The following is a 17,459-nucleotide window of genomic DNA, read 5'->3' as shown; positions in this document are numbered from 1 at the left end:
TTTTGGTTGTCTGAAGTCCTACCAATGTAGGAAACAAGATTGAGTATCTTAGAGGTCAAATCGAAGCAACTCAGATCATGATCCTCAAAATTCAACTCCCTGTATCTTTCTATATATTTGGACTTAGGTGAAATTGAGGCCAGATTCGAGCTCCTGAGCATTTTTACTTTAAATTCATGTCCTCCTTTTTTATTTTGGTGATGGTTGAAGGTGGACCAGTCTGGTGAGGTCCACCGGAGAAGAAGACCGGAGTTCTGGCTCCGGCGGTGCGTTGGCATGCTTCTAACCACATGATCTATTTAAATTATTTTAATCTCACGCGTTCGTTTTGATTACCATCCCTTCAGTGTTGTTGACTAATGACCATGTGGAACGCGCGTTTGGATCCACTTGATCTGGCACCTCAATTAATGAGGGAGATCAAGTGGTCCCCATTTTTTTGTATTTTCTGATTTTCATTTTAATTGCTTTATTTTCATTAATTCATATTAATTTTAATATTGATCCAAAAAATATGGGACTTTCACCAAAAAAATTCAAATATTTTTCTCTTTCATTTTCTGAATTAAAATTATTTTTTGGATCAATATTAATATTAATATTTTTCATGATTTAATTGTTTTTGTGCATATTTTTATTTGTTTAAAAATACTTTTAAGTTTCCAAAAGTTATGAAATTTTTTTCCAAGGTCCTTTGACCTTGTTTGACCTATGATAAATCTCTTGGCCATTTATTTGGTGTTTTGAAGAGGTTTTAGGTTTTTGATCAACCATATTTTAATATAATGCATTTTTAATTTATTTTTAATTTATTTTTAATAGTTTAATTGTAAATAAATTGTGTTGAGCTATTTTTGTTGACTTGTTGAGTTTGACTATTGTTGTTGAACCTTGGTCAAGGTTGATTTGACTTTGTTGGATTAAAATCATTGGATTTAGGGGATTAATGAAATGTACATTTCATCTCCCAAAATGAATGAATGATTTTAATTTGATAAAAGTTCTCCCATGACCAATTTGAGTTTATTTCATTTCCCCTCCCTCTTCATCTTCAATCCCTTTCTATACCATACATTCCATTGACCTATGATATCTCTATATCCTAAGGCTAATTGGTCCATAAACCAATATAAGTATGGATGATTAGGTCCACCCTTTTGCCATTTTCTTTTAAGTATGGTATTTTTTAGGAGTATGGTTCATAATATCGTATCTCTAACATGCATTAACACTAAAATTTCTATTGCTCGACCTCAAATAGTTGTGACTTCTACATAAGTCCAATTACGATTGCTTAACATAACGCTAAATTCTGACCCAAAAGCATAGCATTCTAGTAAGTGAGATTGTAAGTTTCCCCCCTTTCATGGTATTGTGTGGAAACTTGACCTTTTTTCCTTCCTTTGGAAGATGTCTTGGTTCAAGGATCCATGCTTGTGAATAGAGGGTCGAGTGTTCTCCAAAGAATGACTTAAACAATTGAAAAGCAAAGGCAATACTAACTTCTAATCAACTAACATTTGACTAACTTTTAATTTCAAGTCATTTACTTTATGCACTTTAAAAAAATTCAAGTCTTTATCATTTGCCATTATTCATACCATTTAACTTGTTTATTTTAATGCCATTTTCACTTTGCTCACTTGAGCCATATCTTGTGATTATACTTGTTTGTGTATTTTGTTTATGTTTGTGGTCTTTTGACCTTAATATATATAATAACAACAAAACCCCTAAAAAAGATTTGTGTGGACTGTTCGGTTTGATATGAGACATTGGACTTAGAATTAGGCAACATTCCCTATGCAAAAAGGACTTGGCGAATGCCAACTTTTCTGAAGTCAGTCATTGTGAATTGAACTTTCATCTGAAGCAAGTATTGAGATCCCTTTTGAGTTCATATGCAACATAGTCTTGAGACAATTGCTATTTTGAACCTGTGCCTAATTCCTTATTCTGAGCCATTTAAGGAGTATGTCATCTGATGCATGGAAGCTTAAGAAGAAGACTATGAAGTTGCTAGCTTGGATGTGGTTATCTTTATTTGATTCCTTTCTCTTCACTATGCTATTTCTGTATTGATATTGCTTGATTCTAAAGTCCAAGGGAAAATTGGGCTTCTATATGACATTATTGTCTATTGGATTGCATCCCATTGGTCATATCTTTTCAACTCTTAACTTTTAAATTTTTGCTTAGGATAGCCTCTTCATCTTCTCCCACTTCTTAAATTTCAAAATCTCTCCCCCTTTTCAAAAACTTTATTTGCTTTTGATTTCAAACTTATACATTATTGCAAATTAGAAAGTTTGGCCTTATGCCATTGCATTTTCAAGCTCTTTTTCTTAATCAAATATGTAAATGAATCTAATCATATTGGCTCAAAATTTCAAAAAGACAAAAAGAACTAACACCCATTCAAACACTTTTAGGCCTTTTATGCCTTTCTCAAACTTAAAATTTTTTTAAAAGCAACTCATTCACTTTGAAATTGTTACCACGAACTACGAGGTTTTTATCCCTTATTTTATGTTGGTACGTAGGCACAAGTCCGAAGGTCTTGTCAAACACAAAAATATAATTAATGAATTCTTTTCTCATCCCCACACTCTATTTATTGCAAACATTATTTTATACCAAAACACATGTACACACAAAAAAGGGCTCCTTAGGAGTACCTAGGACACTTTGGGTGCTAACACCTTCCCTATGTGTAACCAACCCCCTTACCTGTAATCTCTGGTATTTTATTAGATTTTATTTGAAAACTTCTTATCTTTGGGTTTTATTCGTACTTTTCCCTTTTCCCTTGGAAACAATAAAATCGCGGTGGCGACTTTGGTTTAATTTGCGTTAAGTTTATCCATAGCTTAATGGTCATGAATTTACCGCTACACTAGTTTTACTTGGAAAGTCATTTTTTATGGTGAAAGATTATAGGTCATTTTGTTTATGCCCTAGTTAGGAGGTCAACTTCCAAGGACCATAAATTCCTCAATTTTTATGATACTAAGTCCATCAAATTTTCATGATCAATTTCAAGATGTCATCTCAAACTTTTATTCTTTGAGAAACTTCAAATTCAACTTGCAAGGGCATGTGCCAAGAAGAAACATTATAGGTCATTTTGGGTCATTACCATTGAACAAACAATTTTCCTCAACTTCTAAAATGCATAAATCCTTCATTACAAATCCAAATGAGGTCAAATTGGTTACCAAATTTAAGAGGTTTTAAAGAGCTACAACTTTGATGAAGGAATGTTTTCCATTTGAAGCTCATAGCAGAAGTTCAAGATGGGAGAATTGAACATTTGACTTGGTACTTAGAATTTTTTTAGGTATGTTTGATTTCCCAAACTTCCACCTCAAAATTTATCATGATCAAAGCTTCAAATGGAAAAGCGTTCAACATTAAAATTGTTCCCCTTGATCTCACCTTCCAAAAAGTCCAAAATCACTTCATTTGGACAAGGTTTGAATGACTTACGCATGGTTACTCTTCATGGTTCGATTTGGATGAATCTCATGGCCACTTCTCAATTTCAAATGCATGGCTTCATGTTACACTTGCAGCATCACTCATACTCATTTTTGGACCTTTTGACATCATCTCATGGGCCTATCATACGCCCATGCAAGCATGCACATGAGAATTATTATTTTTGGACAAATTATGGAAGTGTGTGGAAATCAATTTCCAAGCCTATAAATACAACCCCTTCTGCTCAGAATTGGGGACACCTTGCCCAAGCTTTGCTCCTGCAACCTTCCCACCACCATTAGAGGATAATCTTGAAGGTTTTCAATTGAAAATCGAGTTTCAATTTCACTTCTGTTTTGAAGTTGAAACTCCAAGAATCCAAGCCATTTGAGCTCTCAATTCACCTCCTACAATCAAGTGGAAGCAAGCTCAAGCCAATTGAGATCCAAATCAAGCTTCATCACTGCAAACAGAAGGTGAAATTTATCAAACTTTCTCTCTTCGATTCTCTCTCAATTCTTCACCATTCTATTGGATTTTTTGGTTGGATGAAATCCTACCAATGTAGGCAACAAGATTGGGTTGCTTTGAGGTCAAATCGAAGCAACTCAGATCATGAACCTCAAATTTCAAATCCATGTATCTTTCTATATACTTGAAATATGAAGAAATGGAGGTTAGATTCGTGCTCTTGAGCATTTTTCCTTCAAAAATATGTACTCGCTTTTCATTTTCCATTTAGTTGAGGGTGGACCAGTCCGGTGAGGTCCACAGGAGCTAGGACTCCGGTGGTGCGTTGGCAAGGTCCAAGCCATTTGATATGGTTCCAACATTTTAATCTTGAGTGTCCATTTTGATTACCAGCTTTGCAACGCGTTTAACTTGGTCTATCGTGGATAGCGCACATGTGGCCATCAGATATGTCACCTCAATTAATGAGGGAGATTTGATGGCCCTTGTTTTTTTGAATTTCATTTTATTTTCTGATTTTTCATTTAATCCCTTTATTTTGTTTAATTCATATTAATTTTATTTTTAATCCAAAAAATATGGGACTTTCACCAAAAATCTTTAAATATTTTTCTCTTCCATATTTTGAATTAAAATTATTTTTTGGATTAATTTTGATATTTTTCATGAATTAACATTTTTTGTGCATGTTTTTAATTGTTTAAAAATACTTTTGACTTTTTAAAAATTGTGAAATTTTTTGTCTAAGGTCCTTTAACCTTGTTTGACCTAGGATGAATCCCTTGGCCATTTATTTGGTGTTTTGAAGGAATTTTAGGTTTTGACTAAATTAAAATGCATTTTAATCCATTTTTAAATTAAGTTTTAATTGATTAAATGTTTAAAAATTATGTTGAGCCATTTTTATGGTCTTGTGATGTTTGACTTTCTGTTTGGGCCTTGGTCAAGGTTGATTTGACTTTTGTTGGATCAAAACCATTGAATTTAGGGGATTGATGAAATGCACATTTTATCTCCCAAAATGAATGGATGGTTATGATTTGATGAAATTCCTCCCATAATCAAATTGTGTTTCTATCTTCCCCTCCCTTTTCATCTTCATCCATTTTCTTTCCCATTCCCCCATTTGACCAATGAAATCTCTAATGTCTAAAGGCTAATTGATTCATCAACGACCTTGTGTCAGATGAATCAAAATAAGTATGACTGAGATAGGTCCTTCCCATTATCTTTTAGTGTGTGGTATGTTTTAAGAGTTTCGTTCTTTGTACCAAACCTCTAACATGCATTAACACCTATATTTTTATTGCCCGACCTCAGATAGTTGTGACTTCTACATAAGTCCAATTATGATTTCTTAACATATAGCTAAATTTGACCCTCAAGGCATAACATTCTAGTAAGAGAGATTGTAAGTCTCCCATTATTCATGGAATTATGTGGAGACTTGACCTTTTTTCCTTTCATGAGAGCTAGTGGCATACTTATTGAATTATCCAAGTTTGAGCCCTTCTCGTGGAAGATGTCTTGGTTTAAAGATTCATACTTATGAATGAATGGATGAGTATCCTCCAAAGAATGACTTAATCAATTAAAAATCATCACTAACTTTTGACTAATATTTAACTAACTTTTGTTAATATTGCTTTACTTTCAGTCATTTATCATTCATTGCCATTTACCTTTCATATAACTTGTTTATGTTTATGTCCTTTTCACTTTGCTCATTTGAACCATATCTTAAGATTGTATATATTGTTTGTGTGTTTTGATTTTGTTTGTGGTCTTAGGACCTTAAAATACCTAATAACAATAAAAACCCTAAAAAACATCTGGTGGACTGTTGAACTTGATCTGAACTTTTGGACTTAGGTTTAGGCAATATTCCCTGTGCTAAAAGGACTTGGCCAATGCTAATATCTTGAGACTGGGCTACTTTGAACTGTGCCTTCATCTGATACAAGACTTGAGAATTTCTTGGTTGCATCTGCTACTCTGTCTCTATGCTTAATTTTTATTTTGATCTTGTGTCTGATGTTTTATTCTAAGTTGATCAAGGAATATTTCATCTGAGACATGGGAAGACAATGGAGACTATTGGCTATTGAAGTGCTTGCTTGGATGTGACCATCTTTATTTGATACCTTGATCTTCATGATGTATGGATATTGCTCATTGCTTATGGATTATTGCTTGATTAAAGTCCAAAGGAAAATGGGTTTCTATATGACATTCTTGTCTATTGGATTGCACCCCATTGGTCAGATCTTTTCAACTCTTAACTTTTAAATTTCTGCTTAGGATAGCCTCTTCATCTCCCCCCACTTCGTAAATTTCAAAATCTCTTCCCCTTTTTCAAAAACTTTTTTGCTTGTGATTTCAAACTTAGACTTTGTTTCAATAATTAGAAACTTTGGCCTTATGTCATTGAATTTTCAAACTATTTCTTAAATCAAAATTGTAAATAAACTTAATCATATTTACTTAAAATTTCAAAAGACAAAAAGAACTAGCAACTCAATTCAAACTTTTGGACCTTTGTGCCTTTTGTTATTAAACTCTTGTTCAAAAAAAATTCACCAACTTATTTGAAATTTGTACCACGATCTACGAGGTTTTGATCCCTCATTTTTATGTTTGCACGTAGGCATAAGACCGAAGGTCTTGTCAAACACAAAAATATAATCAATGAATTCTTTTCTCATCCCCACACTCTATTTTATCAAACATCATTTATATCAAAAACACATGCGCACATAAAAAAGGGCTCCCTAGGAGTACCGAGGACACTTTGGGTGCTAATACTTTCCCTTTGTGTAACCAACCCCCTGACCTTTAATCTCAGGAATTTTATTAGTTTTGATTTGAAAACTTCTTATCTTTGGGTTTTGTTCATACTTTTCCTTTTTCCTTTGGAAACAATAAAAGTGCGGCGGCGACTCTGGTTTTATTGACATTAAGTTTATCCATAGCTTGATGGTCATGAATTTACCGCTACAGCAGTTTCTTAGTTTCTTGAACAAAAGAGTGATTGATCTCGGGGCTTCTTATGTTGGCCAATCGAGATAACATGTCGACACGTGTGTTCTCTTCTCGGGGTACCTGATCAATTTCAAACGCCTAAAAGTTTCCAATTTTGTGACATCTATCTTGAGATACCAGTTTAAAAAATGGTCTTTAGCCTAGGTCTCTCCTCATATTTGGGAAACTATCGATTGTGAGTCTTTTTGCAATTTGACGCATTTAGCCCCCATCTCCTCGGCTAGCATGATCCCGACAATTATTGTTTCATACTCAACTATATTATTGGTGGTTAGGAATTGGAACCTCAAGGAAACCTCCACCACCAGCCCATAATTATTCTCTAGGATTATAGGTACACCGCTTCCTCGACTATTATATGAATTTAGTTTTGAAGGTACCAGGGTCATCTCGACCAAAAAATCAGTGAACAACTAGGCCTTTAGTCCTTTCCTCACCTTAAAAGACACTTTGAACTCCAACAACTCTATGTCCATTTTAGTCAAACGCCCTGCTAGGTCAAGCCGATAGAGCACCTTTTTCATGGGTAAATCCGCCAGGACAATTATGGAATATGCTAGGAAGTATATTAAGAGCTTCTACGATGTCGTCACAAAAGTAAACGAGTCTTTTTCAATATTTTGGTACCACGTTCTTGTAAGTGCATCTTCTGTTAAGTTCCGTTATGAGTGTTTTGTATGATGTCAAAACTAGAATTCTTTAGCATTTATGTACATTGGAAGGTATCCTCTCATTCTCTATGTTCATCTTAGCATTAGGAAGCATACAAGTTGTTGGGAACATCTTTGAAAAGGTCTCATGCATTAAACATGCACGAAAAATAAAGTTTTATGAAAAATTGTTGGTTAGGCCGACATATGCATATGATAGGTCGACACATAGGTAAACAAGTCGGCATATAGTAAAAATTTACAGGCTATAGGTAGACATATCCTTGCTATATGTCGGCACGTGTACTGCCATATTAAAGCCCGTAGCTTCTATTTCATGTGATGACCCCATAGGTCGAGACATAGGAGGCACATGACATTGATAGGTTGACACATGACCTTTTACAAGTCGACCTATGCCTCATACAGGTCGACACATAACTTAAACAAGTCGACCTATACGACGAGTTTTTGCATATTTTCATATTTTCAGAAAGTTCATTGCATTCCTTTTTGCTCTTGTTCACCCATGCATGTATATACTTCATACATGCATCATTCTCTAGTAAGGTTTCTATAGTGTGTAAAACCTACATGTCAAGGATATCAAGGCATCTCATCATATTCAATTCAATCTATGCATATTCACAATCAAACTACACATAATCATTTTTTGATCGGGTGCCATCTAGATTAGAATTGATAACGTCCAATTAGATTTATTGTACTAAGAATATTGGGTTGAGATCTTTGAGGGATTCAAATCAGAAAACCAAGGTGGGGTTTTCCTTCAAGATCTTTAAGGTTTGAAGGTATTGGACAAGATTCTGTAATTCGGATCCGGTCGAGTGAAAGCCTTGGGACTAGGTGTGTCGTGCAAGGGAATATCATGAAATGGTGGATCGTCTTGACACATTTTGGGTTCAACAAGTGTGCGCTTGAGATTAATTCATTCAGGTGAAAGCCTTGATATAAGAAGGCGATGCAATGTAGCAACAATAGGTGAACTTAAGCAGCATTATTGATGTCTTGATCAATCTTTAATCAAGGTTTTTGGAGGTGTTAGAGTCAAGAACAAACTTAGGGTTTGTGGGATTTATTATAATAATATTTACTATCATCTTTGGTGTACATACATTTGCAAATTAAGATTTATTATAATAATATCTCAATTCGAATTCGAATTGAGGGAAAACGTACCTATAGCGAGGTTAATTGGGGAACTGCCTAAACAAATCCTTGTGTACTCTCTATCTCTATCTCTTTCTCTATCTATCTATCTCTTTTATTTTTTGATTCATAAATTATTGATTGCTTTAGTCACCGAATCAACATAGTTTGGATCATAATTTTGATTACATTCTGAATCTTGTGTTTGCTGTAATCACATACCATTTGGTAGTGATTGGACTTCTAAGAACTACAAACATCCAAACTTTGTTAATCGAACGCATAGTGTTCGACAATTTGTTTCAACTAATTTTTGTTTTGTTTTGTTATCACTAGAGATAGACTTTTACTATTTTAGAGTATTTAATTAGTTATGCTTAATTGTTGTTGATTGACTTGTGGATTATTATCATAACATTGACACCTTGGATTATTATCACTAGAAATATTTGTTGTTGATAGACTTTTACGATTTTTGATCCGGGAAATATTTGAAACTTGCTTTCGCGCCATAAATTTTTGTAAGTCAAATTTTTGGATAAATTTTTAACTTGGGATTTATTCATCCCCCTATAGATCTAGGCCTATCGTCTAATAGTTACTGTCCCTATTAGGGCCTTCAACTTAAAATATACCAAACTTTTGATGACGTCAAATTCTCTAATCAGAACGACTATTAACATATTCCTCGGAAATGGCTAGGTATGTAAGTATTGAGTGCACCAAAGGGGGGGGGGGGGATTAGGTGTTTGAAGATTTTAGAGAAAAAAAAAACAAACTTTTGCCTTGCAATTTTACTAGTTTTAATTTTACTCGTTTATAAAAATAAAGTGATGAGTTATTTTTCTACATCTAGTCCTCTCACACCTTGTGAGAGATTTTTACTATTGTTAGATATTTGTACAAGCCTCACACTAAGACTTCTCCTACAATCTTCTAACAACAACAAAGAAACACACCACTTCCTTGATTTCCAAGCTAATAGAAATAACCATACTTCCTGTCGCGGTGCAAAAAATACCCCGAGCACATCACACACTCGAAAATAGGACATAGTCGCCATGGAATTTTATTTATTCTAAGAGAAAGGAAAAATATCAATAAAACCCTAAGGGAAGAGAAAAAGGGTAAAAAGGTCGTATATATAAGGGAAAGGTATTAGCATCACTCACATCCGTTGTACTGAATAGGAATCATTTTGGTTATTCTTTGCATGGATGAATGCTATTATCTAAAGGATACTTGCGATTAGTTTTAATTAAGAGGAAAATAAGTTTTTAATTAATGTGCTCGCCAAGATTTCCAAACCTTATGCCTACGTATTCTCATGGTGCAGTGAGAAAATCAAAGCTCTGTAGTTCGTGGTAGAAAATAAGTATTTATTGATTGATTTTAGGGAACTATGTTATAACCGTATCCTAGAAGTGTTTTGACATTAGCTAGTTTGATCCTAGTTCAGATGCTCTAAGCTTTTAGTCTGAATGATAAGGAAGAGATTATAATAGTTATTTTATGGGAAAAAATTAATGTTTGGTTAATGAATTAAAAATGTTTGTGAAGGTGTTTTTTGGACCAAGAACGTGATATTTGAACCCATACAATGGTGTCTGAACCAAGAATGAGGTGTCTAAGTGAAGAATGAGATAGGAGTTTGCTTGACTCGGGGATCATGGAAAACAAAGAGGGTTTTCCTAAACCAGGGGATTAACAAGGAAAATAAGGGTTTGTCCAAACTAGGGGATTAACAAGACAAACATGCAAGAGTATGCGTGTTTTAACCAAGAGATGGTGATTAACCTAAGTATATGTATTTTAACCAAGAAATGGTAATTACCCTAATGAGAGGTATTTTAACCAAGAAATGATGGTTATCCTAAAAGAAAGTATGGTGTTTTCATTGTTGATGGTTGAATTGTTGGTCTGAGGATGAATATTGAAAGTTGTTTTGATTTGAATTGTACTAAAGTCAATGAGTGGAGGTGAATACTTTGAATAATTGTGTCATGTGTCCCATATCCAAAGATATTCGAAATAAGGATATGGATACTCCCTCTTATTCCTTATCCACTTCTTAAGGCTTCTGGCGCACAATTTGCATAATAATCATCAAGTGTTTTGAAGTTTAAAAAGAAAGGTGAGTTTTGTTTTAAAGGAATGAGACAAGATATGTTGGAAAGAATGGGATATGATGTCGGAGAATGAGAATAGAGTTAAGTATGTCCATGTCTTGATGACCATCCATTTCTAGGGTTTTGAATGTGAATGGACTTAAGATTGACTTAAGAGATCATGTGTAGGGAAAGTCTTAAGATCTAACTCAAATCAAGTGATCAAGGGACTTGTGATAACTTAATTGAATGAAAATCTAAGGGAGAATGCAATTTGTTTTTGAAATTACAATGAAGAAGTCCTAAAGTTATTAAAAAATGGACTAGCAGTAAGTGAACACAAGTTTACTTTATAATTAAGTAAAGCAAGTATATAATTGGTAAGTAGATAATATAAGCAGATTCCACTCCATAAACTGTAAGTACATAATAAGATTTTTTTTTTAAATAACCATGTTTTTCCAAAATAATATCAAAATAACCACTAAATATTTACCAATATAACCATTTTTTAAAAAAAATTAAGCAAGACGCCATTTGCATTGCACATGCAATGAATCTGTTGAACATATATGCCATTTGCATTGACGCATGCATGTCCAGTTTACCACTAGGAGTGGAGCATGCATGTCCAATGCGCCACATGAAATGGCGCATGCATAGTCCACTCAATGGAGGCGCCAATGCATGTGGCTATTATTCCTGCACATGCTCCTATAAATACAACATCACTCTCCCATAATTTTTCACACATATTCTTACTATCTCCTTCCATTTTTATTTAAAATGTCTTCATATACGTGTCCTTATATTCACAAGAGAAATGTTGATTTAATTTTTTCAGCAGTGCAACCTACGATGAAGATCCAAATTTTGAATGTAGATACGTTCGAACATCTTAACAGGACATTGAACCGTTGGTTAGATGGAGAAATTGTAGAGGATGAAAAGATCAGAAGAATTCAATGGATTGATACCATGTTCAACCAAAATGGAGAAGTTCGTTTATGGGTGAATGTTAAAATTGACAGAGATGTTCACATGATGATGTATACTTCTCACAAAATTGTTTTGATGGTTATATTCGCATAATTATGTTGTTTATTTGTTCTATTTGTTTGTGATGTTATTTTATTGTTGTAGTTGTTTGTGTTGTTGTTTAATTATTGTTTAAATTATTGTTTAATTTTTGTTTACAAGTTATTGTAACTGAATCTTATGATATTAATGAAATGAATGTTGTTTTAAAATAAAGAAAAATGGTTACAATTAAAATTTTGCTACCGTGCTTGGTCCAACACTGGGACAATTCTTACGATTATGATCGGTCTGGCGACATGAACTACATAATCTCACCATTTTGTTCACCATATCCATTTTGGTTCGAATACAGGTGTTGTTTGGGCGGTTGTTTTTATTTCTTCGCATTATTTCACTATGCCAAAGTATATTCCCTTGATATGTAGGTCAGTAATCCTCTTTTGTTGCCACCGAAAAGCTAATTTTGTAAATATTACATAGGTTTATGACTTTGTAAATGGTGGATAGTAAGTTGGAAGGATCATGTCGAACCTTTGAACATACCACTATGACATGGGAGCAGAGCATACGAAAGGCTTGGAACCTTCCGCAGTCGCACCAACCTCTATCTAGTTCCACTCGATAGGTGTCCCCTCGGCATGCCTTCATTGTGATCTATTGACTCAGCAATATTGTACCAACCTTTAGTACATTCAAATACTATGACCATATGTGTGTTAGCTTTGGCAGCTTCCTCTTTAATGAATTTTATTGAGCATCACTAAACAACTACCCAGATTGTAACACTGAACTCCATTTGGATTGTTTGATCTCAAACGATACCCCTAGCCTAAAATAGGTTGCTCGCACTAAAGTGGTTATTGGTAGGTTTCAGATGCCTTTGAAGACAGAGTTTATTGATTCCACGAGATTTGTTATCATGTGACCCCATCTTTGACCGTCGTCGTATTGCCCTAGTCCACTTCTCCAATGGAATATTATCGATCCACCTTATTGGATTTGCGTTTGACAATCTGATGTCTTCGTGGTAGTGTTTGAATGAAGGTATTGTTAATGCATACCCTGCATTGACAACCTTCTTCCATAATATTTTGTCTTTGATTTCCCGCATGAAATTTTGAGCAATATGTCTAATGCAGTAGACATGCGTCGAATGAGGATCGTATCAGTCATATCAATGTTTTTATATGCACTCACAATTGATGGGTGTCTGTATGAGATCAAGCATAAGTTAGGTTGAAGAGAAACGTGCAATCAAATTTTTTTAGGAAAAAACTCCATCCCCCAGCAGTCTCCCCTTCAACTAGTGTAAAAGTGATTGAAAAAATGTTGTTGTTGCCATCTTGTGTCATTGCCATGAGTAGCGTTCCTTTATATTTTCCATACAACCATGTACCATCAATTTGTATAATAAGTTTACAGAAAGCAAAACTTTCGATGCATGGTTCTTATGTCCAGAAGAGTCGGTGGAATATGCCATTACCACTTACACAAGTCCCATCTAGGGTATATGCCGACAACGTTTCCAAATTGACAATAGTCCCTGAAGCATAATTCTTAAGTGCCACTAAATATTTTGGAAGTTCTTTGTATGACTCCTCCCAATTTCCGAACACTTTTTTGAACTGCCTTAGTCCTTGCTATCCATGTCTTCCTGTATGATGAAGTATAATAGTATAGTGTAACGATATGCGAGATTAATGTCCTCACCTTTAACGACGGATTGTAGCTAATGATAGACAAAATTTCATCGCATATTAACTAAGAGTTGAGTTTGCGATGGTCCTGCATTGGGTTGGTGATTAATCAAATGTGAATTGGACTCATAGAATCTATCTCCCAAGAATCACTCTTTTTTCGGTAAGATGCTAACAACCGGAACAAACAGAACTCATTACGATAATATATTTTATACCTCGTTGCATTAGTTCGACCAACCCTATAATCAGTTGATCATTACGACAATAACTATTTAAAACAAATTTTAATTTGAAGTTTTTATAAAAAAAATCTTTTTAATTTTTTCACACAAAATATATAATACTTTATAAATTATTCTTTTAAAAAAGCGACCCTAAAATGTAATAATTAGTACAATGTTTCGTGTGATATATGGTGTCTATTTCTCATGTCCAAAAAGAACCTCTTATATTATTTATAGAAATAAATTATATGGTATAAATTTAGTCGTCATTCTGAACTTATTTCATAAGGAAAATAAGATAAGTTGGAATCAAATATCACACAAGAAATTCGTATTCTAAATAGAATTTTCAAAAGAAACTCATCTCAAATGCGGTCATTGATCAAAAATACAGGAAATGATACTACATGACAAGCCTAACATAATTTTCTAACCAGATATATTTCTAACAAAAATTTCAAAGTCTAAAAATTTTGCTTGCCTTCAAAAGTCTGTCCAAATTGCCAATTAAAAGGAGCAACAGAATCAAACTGAGAAGTTTTTCCATCACTTGTAGTAATGATAAATGACAAGCTTTGCCCTACTAAATTTTGATAGTTGATATGCCAATTTTGTCCCCAGTTATGTCGCATGGTAAGCCAACCAGTCTTAGATCCTTTAATACTCATATTAGTAACATCACCAGCATTAGCAACATTATACACCAAAACAAGTAAAAAACTAGGGTTTCCTTTGAGTTCAAACCTAACACCGCCCTTTTTGATACATGGAACACGTCGATATTTAACCGGGATCACACCAGCTTTGTATTGAGCTATAGATGTGAACATTTTATAACTCAAATCAAAGTGTTTTTGTGGAGGGTTACACCAAACATCTACGATTTTGGTATAATTTGGAGGACAAAAGTTTGTTGCGGTCACTGTGATTGGAGCTGCACCTTTTATGCACCATTGAGGGTCGTTGACACATGTTATCTGAAAACATGCACCACAAGTAAATCCATTATTGAATAGAGCTGTGCTTAATGCTGCAGTTTCAAGCCCATATCCTTGTTTGAAGAGATCACCATAACCACAAGCACCCTCTAAAAAAAATCGTCATTATTATAATAGTCGTTAGAGCACAAATATAACTTGTAAAGGAAAAAAAGAAGTTATGTTTATAACTTACGCATGGTTTCACCACCGGCTGCATCACCATAGAAGGTTGCACGAGCATCATACCAATTTTGGTCAATGCCACCTGCCATGACTTGTACGAAGAACATCATGAAAATGGCCAAAGGCAGCAAAGATGGAGACATAGCCATGATTAAGGTAAAGGACACAGTAATGGAATTGTCGGTTTGAGAGATTGATGCATCAATGGTGGTGTATTTATAATGCACACTAACCGGTCACTATTATAAATAATAATAAAAAAATTTAAATTTGATAAATAAATAATGTATTTAATAATTATTATATATTAGATATATTAATTATTTAATAAAGTTTTTTTTTATTGTTTATAATAGTGAATAGAAGGTATCATTAAGAAATTCAAATAAATGTAAAAGGAATTTAAGTCAATTTTAAGAAGTAAAAAAAAATATCATTTCTTAATATACTACTATGTGGTAAAATAGAGATTAATTCTAAAAATAATGATTTATGGCAAGTTTGGATATAATTGAAATTACCTTGAATATAGAATTTGAAATGATTCAAATAATTTAATTGAAATATTTTTATTACTAAATTATTTTGTTTAGACCGAGTTTTATGATGATTTTTATAATTTTTTAAAAAAAATTTAATTGACATTACTTTGAAAATTAATGACCAGTTTACAATTTTTAAAATTCTAAAAGTTTCAATTTATTAATTTTGAAGAATTTTGGTGAATTGAATAATTCAAATTTTAAATTTCTTAAGTACTCACAATTACTCCATCCAAATGTACAATTAAATAATTGTGTATTTCTCTGATCACTAACTAAAATTACTGGATAAAAGAAGAAGTTTAGTCATATTATTTATTTATTTTTGTATATGATATTTTTTTCTATTAAAGCAAAAAGAAATATGAATGGACCTACATGGTATCTTTGAACTGAATACATTCCACGTTAATAAATATAACTGACAGGAGTCAGTTTGTTTTGATTAAAAAAATATATATTTTAGAGTGTGGTATATTGTTATTAAAGAAAAAAATTTAAAGAATTTTTTAATAAAAAATTTAAATAAAATTTAATTTTAATAGTTGTTCTTAAAATATTATTTTAGATATTATATTATTTTATTAGAAAAATTTGAATATCAAAATTTTAAAAAATTACTTAATTTTGAAACTATTTCAATTAAATGTACCATTGAGGAAATCAAAATAAATGTATAAGAAATTTAAGTCAATTTTAAGAAGTAAAAAGATATTTGATTTCTTAATATATATTAATATATAGATTAATTCTAAAAATAATGATTTATGGTAAGTTTGGATATAATTGAAATTATTTTGAATATAGAATTTGAAATAATTCAAATATTTATTACTAAATTATTTTGTTTAGACCGAGTTTTATGGTAATTTTATCAAATTTTAAATTTCTTAAGTAATCACAGTTACTCCATTCAAATCTACAATTAAATAATTGTCATTTCTTTGTATTTCTCTGATCGTTAACTAAAATTATTGGATAAAAAAAGAAGTTTAGTCATATTATTTATTTATTTTTGTATATGATATTTTTTCTATTAAAGCAAAAACAAATATGAATGGACTACCTGGTATCTTTGAAATGAATACATTCCACGTTAATAAATATAACTGACAGGAACTTTGGAGTCAGTTTGTTTTAATTAAAATATATATATATTTTAGAGTGTTATATATTTTTCTTAAAGAAAAAATTTTAAAGAATTTTTTAATAAAAAATTTAAATAAAATTTAAATTTCAATATTTTTCTCAAAATATTATTTTAGATTTTTTTTTATTGAATTTTTGTTTAATATCAAAATTTTAAAAAATCACTTAATTTTGAAACTATTTCAAATAATTGTTCATAAAAATTCATTTTTTTAAAATATAATTTTTTGAAAAAATTTAATTTCGACTATGGTTTGATTGTGTGTGGGTGTGGGTGTGTATGTGTGCGGGTGTGCGTGTGCGTGCGTGTGATGCGTGCGTGTGTGTGGGTGCGTGTGATTTTAAAAAAACAAAATCGAAAATACTTTTAATATTTTAAAAGCCATTTTTTAAAATACAAAAAAAAATATTTTTGTAAAGGTAAAACAAACCGACCTTAATTGTTTCCTATTATTTTCTTTTTTTTGTCAAGTAAAATTTAAGCGAGTTAGATTCCAATGGTATTTGTCAGGTCAGAGCAGACCTCAGGGATCAGACTCAAAGAATGTTTATAGAGTTGAATATAAATATATTTTGAATGACTCTTCTTCTGACTATGCACTTCAGTCCTTAATTGTTTCATTTTTTGTAAATAAATTAAGGGTCGGTATGTCAAGGTAAAACAAGCCGACCCTTAATTGCCTCCTTTTTGTAAAGGTAAAATAATATGACTTCAT

General features: G+C 32.5%; 1 protein-coding gene across 1 annotated transcript; it reads right to left on the bottom strand.

Annotated features, from left to right (window-relative positions):
• Positions 1-14,249: 14,249 nt before the first annotated feature.
• On the bottom strand, positions 14,250-15,221 carry LOC127130189 (expansin-A23). Its single transcript, XM_051059250.1, has 2 exons — positions 15,063-15,221; positions 14,250-14,976 (listed from the first exon to the last, which is right to left on the bottom strand). Exons 1-2 carry the CDS (start codon positions 15,199-15,201, stop codon positions 14,354-14,356), a joined length of 762 nt encoding a protein of 253 aa, XP_050915207.1. The 5' UTR covers positions 15,202-15,221; the 3' UTR covers positions 14,250-14,353.
• Between the last annotated feature and the right edge of the window lie 2,238 nt (positions 15,222-17,459).

This window comes from Lathyrus oleraceus, chromosome 3 (assembly GCF_024323335.1).
Source record: "Lathyrus oleraceus cultivar Zhongwan6 chromosome 3, CAAS_Psat_ZW6_1.0, whole genome shotgun sequence".
Classification (NCBI taxonomy): Eukaryota; Viridiplantae; Streptophyta; class Magnoliopsida; order Fabales; family Fabaceae; genus Lathyrus; species Lathyrus oleraceus.
The sequence above is the reverse complement of the archived record's forward strand: the minus strand, read 5'-3'. Positions and strand labels throughout refer to the sequence as shown.